Raw genomic sequence first — 10,921 nt, forward strand, 5'->3', positions numbered from 1 at the left:
GGGGCACTGAAATAAAGGTTAACCCTTATATCAGTAACACCCCTTACCTTAGTGTATTCACTCTTCGGAAGGTAATCTCTGGTCACCAGAGTCGTTGCCCCCCTCATTAGAGTTCCCAATGTTCCCCTTTACATCAGAGTCTGCAGGATTTCCTCTTACAGTGCAATAGAGAACTCTGCGGACCCCGATGTATATTGGAACTCTGATGTAAATGGGAGCGCAGAGCCCCTCCTTACATCAGAGTTCCCCCTTAGATCATGATCTGTGGCATCGTCCTTCTCATCAAGGTTCGCAGAGTTCTCCCTTGCACTGTAATGGGGAATGCTGTGCTGGCTGTTATATTAACCTGATCTTCATGTAAATAGAGAAATTCAGTTTTTGACTTTTGTTTAACTTAAACACATGGCTAAAAGCACTAGCAACATGTTTATAGTTTAAATACTAACAATTGCACAGTTTAGCACCGAAAACAGACATTTTAGGTGCTTTTTTGAAGTGCCAGTAAAATCTTGCCAGCAAATTTCACTTGAGTGGGTTGGCAACACTGCTTTAGGGTAGAGATTGGTGTCAGGCAGCACACCTGGCACACCCTGTGCGCCCGCCTATGACATGTTTTGTATGCTTTTTCCTCATTGGACCTAATCAAATCTTTGGAAAACCCCAAAAAATGATATGTGAAGGAAAAGGGGGGTCAATGTATTACTTTTATACTAGAGCGGTGGTGTAAAGGTGTTTTCCTTATCCACGGATGAGTCTGTTTAGGAGAGAAGGATCTTATGTTACATTGTACATGAGATAAAGAGCAGAGGTAGTTCCAATAGTGAACAGTAGGTGTCGGGTGTGCGCTGTATCCAGCTCCTCCCCGTTGTATAGTGGGACAGATCCCGAACCTGTGGAATGGTCACATGACTGCTTAGAGTTCACAAGTCCTGTGTTCCTGCACCGTCCTCAGTCATGTCTACCGGGGGCTGCTGCCGGGAGGTCTACAGCTGTATCTTCGACTACAACACTCCTCGTATAGCTCTCATTAAGAGCAGGAAGGTCGGGCTGCTGAACAGAGTCATCCAGCTGCTGATCCTGGCTTACGTTATCGGGTATGTGAGTGACGAGTCGGTGCCGACTCCTTACCTGGGACAGGTGACAGGTGTTACGTTCATTGCTCTAACTCCATCCTATAGGAGCTGATCCCTCTGTATAGTGTTCCCTTCATTACTCAGCCAAATGTCCATCTTATAGGATCTGATCCCTCTGTATAGTGTTCCCTTCATTACTCAGCCATATGTGCATCCTATAGGATCTGATCCCTCTCTATAGTGTTCCCTTCATTACTCAGCCATATGTCCATCTTATAGGAGCTGATCCCTCTGTATAGTGTTCCATCATTACTCAGCCATATGTCCATCCTATAGGAGCTGATCCCTCTCTATAGTGTTCCCTCCATATGTCCATCCTATAGGAGCTGATCCCTCTGTATAGTGTTCCCTCCATTACTCAGCCAAATGTCCATCCTATAGGATCTGATCCCTCTGTATAGTGTTCCCTCCATTACTCAGCCATATGTCCATCTTATAGGAGCTGATCCCTATAGTGTTCCATCATTACTCAGCCATATGTCCATCTTATAGGAGCTGATCCCTCTCTATAGTGTTCCCTTCATTAATCAGCCATATGTCCATCTTATAGGAGCTGATCCCTCTCTATAGTGTTCCCTTCATTAATCAGCCATATGTCCATCTTATAGGAGCTGATCCCTCTCTATAGTGTTCCCTTCATTAATCAGCCATATGTCCATCTTATAGGAGCTGATCCCTCTCTATAGTGTTCCCTTCATTAATCAGCCATATGTCCATCTTATAGGAGCTGATCCCTATAGTGGTCCATCCTATAGGAGCTGATCCCTCTGTATAGTGTTCCCTCCATTACTCAGCCATATGCCCATCCTATAGGAGCTGATCCCTATAGTGGTCCATCCTATAGGAGCTGATCCCTATAGTGGTCCATCCTATAGGAGCTGATCCCTATAGTGGTCCATCCTATAGGAGCTGATCCCTATAGTGGTCCATCCTATAGGAGCTGATCCCTCTGTATAGTGTCCCCTCCATTACTCAGCCACATGTCCATCCTATAGGAGCTGATCTCTATAGTGGTCCATCCTATAGGAGCTGATCCCTCTGTATAGTGTTCCCTCCATTACTCAGCCATATGTCCATCCTATAGGAGCTGATCCCTATAGTGGTCCATCCTATAGGAGCTGATCCCTATAGTGGTCCATCCTATAGGAGCTGATCCCTATAGTGGTCCATCCTATAGGAGCTGATCCCTATAGTGGTCCATCCTATAGGAGCTGATCCCTATAGTGGTCCATCCTATAGGAGCTGATCCCTATAGTGGTCCATCCTATAGGAGCTGATCCCTATAGTGGTCCATCCTATAGGAGCTGATCCCTATAGTGGTCCATCCTATAGGAGCTGATCCCTTTGGATAGTGTTCCCTCCATTACTCAGCCATATGTCCATCCTATAGGGGCTGATTCCTCTCTATAGTGTTCTTTCCATTACTCTAACTCCATATCCTATAGGATCTGATCCCTCTGTATAGTGTTCCCTTCATTACTCAGCCATATGTCCATCTTATTGGAGCTGATCCCTCTCTATAGTGTTCCCTTCATTAATCAGCCATATGTCCATCTTATAGGATCTGATCCCTCTCTATAGTGTTCCCTTCATTAATCAGCCATATGTCCATCTTATAGGAGCTGATCCCTCTCTATAGTATTCCCTTCATTAATCAGCCATATGTCCATCTTATAGGAGCTGGTCCCTATAGTGGTCCATCCTATAGGAGCTGATCCCTCTGTATAGTGTTCCCTCCATTACTCAGCCATATGTCCATCCTATAGGAGCTGATCCCTATAGTGGTCCATCCTATAGGAGCTGATCCCTATAGTGGTCCATCCTATAGGAGCTGATCCCTATAGTGGTCCATCCTATAGGAGCTGATCCCTCTGTATAGTGTCCCCTCCATTACTCAGCCATATGTCCATCCTATAGGGGCTGATTCCTCTCTATAGTGTTCTTTCCATTACTCTAACTCCATATCCTATAGGATCTGATCCCTCTGTATAGTGTTCCCTTCATTGATCAGCCATATGTGCATCCTATAGGAGCTGATTCCTCTGTATAGTGTTCCCTTCATTAATCAGCCATATGTCCATCTTATATGAGCTGATCCCTATAGTGGTCCATCCTATAGGAGCTGATCCCTCTGTATAGTGTTCCCTCCATTACTCAGCCATATGTCCATCCTATAGGGGCTGATCCCTCTGTATAGTTTTCCTTTCATTACTCTTCCTATAGGATCTGATCCCTCTGTATAGTGGTCCTTCCATTACGCTAACTCCATATGTCCATCCTATAGGATCTAATCCCCATAGTGTTCCCCCCCATTACTCAGCCATATGTTCATCCTATAGGATCTGATCCCTCTGTATAATGTTCCCTCCATATGTCCATCCTATGGGATCTGATCCCTCTGTATAGTGTTCCCTCCATTACTCAGCCATATGTCCATCATATAGGAGCTGATCCCTATAGTGTTCCATCCATTACTCAGTCATATGTCCATCATATAGGAGCTGATCCCTATAGTGTTCCATCCATTACTCAGTCATATGTCCATCATATAGGAGCTGATCCCTATAGTGTTCCATCCATTACTCAGTCATATGTCCATCCTATAGGAGCTGATCCCTCTGTATAGTGTTCCCTCCATTACTCAGCCATATGTCCATCATATAGGAGCTGATCCCTATAGTGTTCCATCATTACTCAGCCATATGTCTATCCTATAGGGGCTGATCCCTCTGTATAGTTTTCCTTTCATTACTCATCCTATAGGATCTGATCCCTCTGTATAGTGTTCCCTCCATTACTCCATCCTATAGGATCTGATCCCTCTGTATAATGTTCCCTCCATTACTCCATCCTATAGGATCTGATCCCTCTGTATAGTGGTCCCTCCATATGTCCATCATGTAGGATCTGATCCCTCTGTATAGTGTTCTTGGTATGGAGAGAGGGTGGGGTGCTGCGAATTGGACGTTTGTATCATTCTACAACCCCTCTAATCACGCCGCTCCTCCTATGTTCTTCTCTCATTTATTTACACAATTGCATTATTTGTTTTCATTTCTTTCTGACTTTTGTAGAGGTTGTGGACATATATTTCAGAAATCTGAATGTTTGGTATCCATCTCAGTTGTAGTATTTTAAAGTGAACTTTTACTGAGGGTAATAAGGAGGAAACGGACATTCCAGACATCCTGAAATGCTGGTTGCCTGGCTGTCTCCATCTGTTCAGCACATTGGGGTTGATTTACTTTAACTGAGAGAGCAAAATCTGGTGCTGCTCTGCATAGAAAGCAGTTTCCAGGTTTTTGCCCCCGACATGTCAAATCGCCTGCCAAATCGCAGCCTATTGCCAGCAACGGCACTGTTTCAATCGGTGTGTCGTTCCTGCACTACTTTTAGCAACTTTGGGTGCGTCTTTAATAAACATCTGTGCATGAACCCGCCCAGATGTCTTTCAACTCTCATTGAAATGCAGGTTTGAAATCGTGCGAGTTCAGGTGAACTCTGATGATTTCAAACCTGCGTTCAGGCCGGGTTCACACTGGTGCGACACGACACTAGTATTACTTTGGATCCGACTTTGGCCTGCGACTTGAACCCGACATACGTCCGATTTTCAATGAACGGGGATCCGACTTGGATCCCTGCCATTACCAGGCACTTTGTTTGATATGAATCTTGAGGGGGAACTCCACGCCAAATTTTAAATAAAAAACTGGCATGGTTCCCCCTCCATGAACATACCAGGCCCTTGGGTCTGGTACAGATTTAAAGGGGAACCCATACGTCGAAAAAACGTTGTGGGGTCCCCCCTAAATCCACACCAGACCCTTATCCGAGCACGCAGCCCGGCCGGTTAGGAAAGGGGGTGGGGACGAGCGAGTGCCCCCCCCTCCTGAACTGTACCAGGCCGCATGCCCTCAACATGGGGGGGTGAGTGCTTTGGGGCAGGGGGCGCCCTGCGGTCCCCCCCCCCCAAAGCACCCTGTCCCCATGTTGATGAGGACAGGGCCTCTTCCCGACAACCCTGGCCGTTGGTTGTCGGGGTCTGCGGGCATGAGTCTGCGGACTCATGTGAGTGAGTATGGGGTAAATCGTACCCCTACCCATTCACCTGAGGCAAAAGTGTAGTCAAGAAAAAAAAACACACTACACAGGTTTTTAAAGTAATTAGGCAGCTCCGTGGGTTTTCTTCCGACTTCTGACTCTCCGCTCTCTTCTCCGCGCTCTCCGGTGCTTTCTGCCGGGCCCCTCCACTATCTTCTTGAAGCTTTTTTTTTACTAGCGGGGGGGGCCATGTGAGCGGTGCGCAACCATTTTATATAGGCATGGGCACCAGGTGACCCCGCCTGTATGATGTCACAGTCCCCGGTGACCACACCCCATGCCTATATAAATGGTTGCGCACCGCTCACAAGGCATTACAACGGGAGAGCTTGTCGAGTCAACATCGGGACAGGAGAAAGAGGGAAGATGATGTCAGAGAAGACCGGGCCCCCGCTAGTAAAAGAGCTGCAAGAAGATAGTGGAGGGGCCCGGCAGAGACCCCCCCCCCCCCCCGAAGTCGGAAGGAGACCCCCCGAAGCTGCCTCATAATTTACTTTAACCACTTCAAAACCGCACGCCGTCATATGACGTCCAAAAAGGGGATCTCTTATCCCGGGTGGACGTCATATGATGTCCTGTACTTTGTGCGGGGATATCTGAATGATGCCTGCAGCTAGAGGCATCATTCAGATATAACTTTCTTCCGGCGGCGATCCTGCGCACCATAAGAATGATCATAGCGGCGGTTCCGCCGCTTGATCGTTCTTGTAGGCGGCGGAACGGGACATCCCCCCCCCCCCCCCTCCCGCTGCCATCTGGTGCTTCTCCGGGCTCTCCTGTGCCATCGGGGGCCCGGAGAGATGATCGCCATCCGCCGGATGTGAAGCATAGAGATGACTGGTGACCAGATGGTCACCAGTCATCTATATGACCGTCGGAGGCCCGGGCGCGATGTGATGACATCACGCCCGGGTACCTGTAAGTAAACAAACCGCAATTGCAGCTAGTAAGAATGAGATCTGTGAATTTTTTTTTCACAATCTCATTCTTTCCAGCCTGGAGGAGAGATGTTGGGTCTTATTGACCCCGCATCTCTCCTTAAAGAGGACCTGTCATACACTATTCCTATTACAAGGGATGTTTACATTCCTTGTAATAGGAATAAAAGCGATCGGGGAAAGAAAAAAGAAATAAATAAAATTTAAAACGCCCCTGTCCCCGGTAGCTCGCGCTCAGAAGCGAACGCACACTCAAGTCGCTCCGACTTAGAAGAAGGTTTGCGCACTACTTTTGGTGTGACTTCAATACAACTTGCATTGATCTCTGTTAACCACTTCAATACTGGGCACTTTCACCCCCTTCCTTCCCAGGCCATTTTTCAGCTTTCAGCGCTCTCGCACTTTCAATGACAATGACTTTCAATTTACTCTTTGCGTCCAGAAGTGTTCATGGTAACTGGATCTTCAAGACGCTTACCTTCAGGCCCCAATCTACCGGTATCATCAATGATTCCTAAAAGGTTTGCGATCCTCATAGAGAGCGGTCAATGACATTGGCAGTTCAGAGCCCTTCCTTTTGGTCTCTCGGCAGCCCCGAGAATTTTCACGAAAATCATGGCCGCGGTTATGGCCTATTTTCGAATGCAAAAGATCTCAATCGTTCCGTATCTGGACGTTTTTTTAATCTTCGCCCAGGAGAAAGATCAGTTGATTTACAAGATCTACAGTTCATTTTGCAGACCCTTCGGAGGTTGGGCTGGAAGGTCAATCTTGCTTGCTTCCCACCCAGAACATGCTCTTTTTGGGTTACCTGATGATCAGTCAACCAGAAGATTTCCCTTCGTCAAATTATGCAGTGATTGGGCTTAATGACTGCAGCAATTCCAGGGGTGCCATGGGCCCAATTGCATTTTAGGTCCCTTCAGGCGTTTCTTCTATGTCATTGGGATCGCAGGAAAGACTCCTTGAATTAGCTTGTTCAACTTTCAGGAGTTCTCTCAATATATCCTGGTGGGAGCAGCCAGAAGATCTGCAGGGAGGGAAGACTTGGGCTCAGCATTCCCCAATAAAGATTACCACAGATGCCAGCCTGTGGGGGTCGGGAGCTCATTCAGAGGACTGGCAGATTTAGGGCGCTTGGCTGCCAGAAGGGGCAGCTCAGTCGTCAAACTTCAGAGAACTATTAGCTGTGGGGAATTCTTTAGTAGCTTTGGAGGTAAGAGTCCAAGCAAGAGACCTGTTGTGTTTTTTTTTTTTTTGTGGCATACCGCATCAAGCAAGGGGACAGAAGCTTCTATTGTTGAGCCAGCAGATTCTTACCTGGGCAGAGAACAATATCTCATTGGTCACTTCACATCTGTGGGACTGCAAATGTTCTGGCTGAGTATTTGGAACTGAACCAAGAAACTTTCCAGGAGATCATGTTGAAGTTGGGTATTCCCAAAGTGGATTTTTTGCACCCACTCTACAGGAAGCTTCCAGCTTTCTTCTCACTGGAAAGAAAGGTGGAGTCTTTAGGGACAGATGCGCTCTCTTTCCTGTGGGATTTCACTCAGGCCTACGCCTAACCCCCCATTCCCTCTGTTGCCCCTGGTAATTTGGAAGATTATTCAGGAACAAGCAGAAGTTGTCCTGATTGGTGGACCAGAAGGAGTTTATTCTTCGCACTGAGAACACTTTCGATAGGTCCCCCCTGGCCCCTGCTGGAGAGAAGGGACCTTCTCCATCAAGTGCCAGTACTTCATCCAAACCCTCAGAATTATCGTTTTGATGGCCTGAAGGCTGAGTGGCACATCCTACAACTAAAAGGGTGTTCATTTTAAAGTTATTGAGACTATTCTAGACAGCCGTAAGTTTGGAAGACTTTTGGTTCCTGGCAGAAGAAAGCAGGAGTCAACTCCTTTTCTATCCCCTGTATACTGGATTTTTTTACAGAAATGGGTGGAAAAGAGGCTTTCTGTCAGCACCAGGGGTCAAGTCCTGGGGAAAAAAGTGTGGGAACTCCCACCCAAGATCCACTCTCCCACCAAAAAAAAAAATGATACGCTCATATGCATAATTACTAAACCGCATGTTTTTTTTTCCGATCCACTGTACCTTAGTAATCCTTTGTTACTGGCTGCTTCCTGTATATGGATTCATTGGGTAGTGTGCGGGTATTCCGTCACTTCCTCGATGCCGCAATGTCTCCTGGGAGCTTTTGTCATTGTTCCCAGGAGACATTGCGGAGGTCTGCTGCAAGTTATCGCGGGATTTAGAAAGAAGCAATTTCTTTCTAAATCCGGCGATAACTCGCGGCAGACCTCCGCAATGTCTCCTGGGAACAATGAGAAAAGCTCCCAGAAGACATTGCGGCATCAAGGAAGTGATGACCTGATAAATCCATATACAGGAAGCGGCCAGTAACATAAAGGATTACTAAGGTTCGCCTGCCCCTGACAGTGACTCGAGCTGGGCATCACCGCTTAGTGAAGAATTGGCTCAGGCGGCTCGGCTGCTCTAGTCCTGCAAAGGGAACTGAGTTCCTGCTGTGAAAAAGTGCAGGAACTCCGTTCCCACAGGACTTGAGCCCTGGTCAGCACCCTTAGGGTTTTTGGTTGCTGTTCATGGAGAAAAGACTAGCTGAGGAGCCTTTAATTAAAAGATTTCTCTCAGCAACACCCAAAGTTATTAAACAGACCCCCCACCCCCCGGGATCTATCGTTGGTATTGAATGCTCTTACCAGGGCTACCTTTTAAACCATTAGAGGAGGCCTCTTTGAAATTGAACGATTACCTTTCTTTTCCCCAAAACTTTGGGGAGAAAGATTTCTGATTTGGAAACCCTCTCCTGTAAAGACCCTTTCTTGAAGACAGGGTAGTGATTGTACTTACCCAAAGGATCAGGACTAAAGTCTCATCCAATTTTCACAGATCCCAGGAGGTAGTTCTTCCTAGATTTTGTTCCTCTCCCATCAATTCGGAGGAGGAAAGATCTGGCTTTTTGGATGTCTTCTACATTATTTAGAAGTGTTTAAATCCTCCCAACGCCTGATTTCATTTGGTGGACCAAAGCTTCCAGGGGTTTCATTTCCAGATGGATTAGAGAAGCTATTTCTGAAGCTTACCGGTCATCAGGTCAGACTCCCTACTACCAGAGTTTGACCTCATTCTACTAGATCTGTGACCCCATCATGGGCAGAAAGAGCAGGAGCATCACTGGAAGAAATAGCCGAAGCTGCAGTCTGGTCCTCCCCTCATGCATTATAGAGTCCAGATGCTCTCCAGCCAGGACCTCTCCTTTGGAAGAAAAGTACTCCAGGCTGTCGTCCCTCCCTAAGTTATAGAATCTTGCTTATCCTCTCAAGTAGCTGTCCTGGAAGATGAAGAGGGGGGAACCCCTCTTGGACCTACCGGTAATGGTATTTTCATGAATCTTCCAGGACCGCTTCTACATTCCCACCCTATTCTTTATTCGCTGGTCTCTTTATTTAACCTGGTGGTGGTATTTTTAGTGAGATTCTGTTATCCCTCTGCCTGGTACACTTTTGGTGGAAGTTTACTTGATCTTCAAACAACTAGATGTCGGAGGCAAGGGAGGGTCCTTTTAAGTTTTGTCTGATTTGTGTTTCCTGTAGAAGGCAGAGCCAATCATCTCTCAACTAGCTGTCCTGGAAGATTCATGGAAATGCCATTATTGGTAAGTCTAACTGGGGGGGGGGGGGTTAGTGTCAAAGATTAAAGCGGGGGTTCACCCTATTAAAAAAAAAAAAAAAATAAATAAATTATTCTAGCATTACATTCGGCATCGTAGCGCGAGCTACAGTATGCCGGTCTTACATTTTTTATCCCCGTACTCACTGTGCTATTGTACATTGAAGATTCCGGGGAATGGGCGTTCCTATGGTGAGAGAAGGTGATTGACGGCCGGCCCTGGCACGTCACGCTTCTCCGGAAATAGCCGAAATAGGCTTGGCTCTTCACGGCGCCTGCGCATAGCTTGTGCGCAGGCGCCATGAAGAGCCGAGACCTACTCCGGCTGTCTTCGGGGAGCGTGACGTGCCAGAGCCGGCCGTCAATCATCCTCCCTCTCCATAGGCACGCCCATTCCCCGCGGGAGTCGGAATCTTCAATGTGCAATAGCACAGTGAGTACGGGGATAAAAAATGTAAGACCGGCATACTGTAGCTCGCGCTACGATGCCGAATGTAATGCTAGAATGATGTTAAGGAGGGTGAACCACCGCTTTAAATGAATAAGCTGATTACCGGTAGTTAGAATGAGTTACAAGCTGATTAGTTAGAATGCACAGCTGCAACCAATTCTGTGTGCACCAGTTTTAGTAAATCTTCCCCAATGTGTCTACCTGTTATTGGGTGCATTCAGTACAGCTACCTGAAAAATGCATATACAGCACGTGAATTTCAAAAATGCTATAACCAATTCCCGCCCAGCCTATAGCAAAATAACAGCCGGGTGGTGGTTGTGTTATCCTGACTGGACGTCATATGAGGTCCAGCGGGATAACAGACGCCGCGCGCCCATGGCGATCAGTGGTGTGTCAGTCTGATACACCGATGGAGGCTCTTTTACCACGTGAGCCGTGTCCAATCATGGCTGATCGCTATGTAAACGGGAAGAGCCGTTGATCGGCTTTTCCTCACTCACTCAGATTATCAGTGCAGCCCACCCTCGGATGCCGCCCAGGATGGCCATCCACATTGGACCACCAGGTATACCCCCCTAGACCACCAGGAAAATGCAAAT

General features: G+C 47.1%; 1 protein-coding gene across 1 annotated transcript in view; it reads left to right on the forward strand.

Annotated features, from left to right (window-relative positions):
- The first annotated feature begins 718 nt into the window (after positions 1-718).
- P2RX4 (purinergic receptor P2X 4) overlaps positions 719-10,921 on the forward strand; it is a 66,623-nt gene continuing 56,420 nt past the window's right edge. The window contains exon 1 of the mRNA XM_040346812.1: positions 719-1,094. Within this exon, the coding sequence (XP_040202746.1) occupies positions 955-1,094 (140 nt within the window). The 5' untranslated portion in view covers positions 719-954. The remainder of the gene's footprint in view (positions 1,095-10,921) is intronic.

The sequence above is a fragment of the Rana temporaria genome, chromosome 1 (assembly GCF_905171775.1).
Source record: "Rana temporaria chromosome 1, aRanTem1.1, whole genome shotgun sequence".
Classification (NCBI taxonomy): Eukaryota; Metazoa; Chordata; class Amphibia; order Anura; family Ranidae; genus Rana; species Rana temporaria.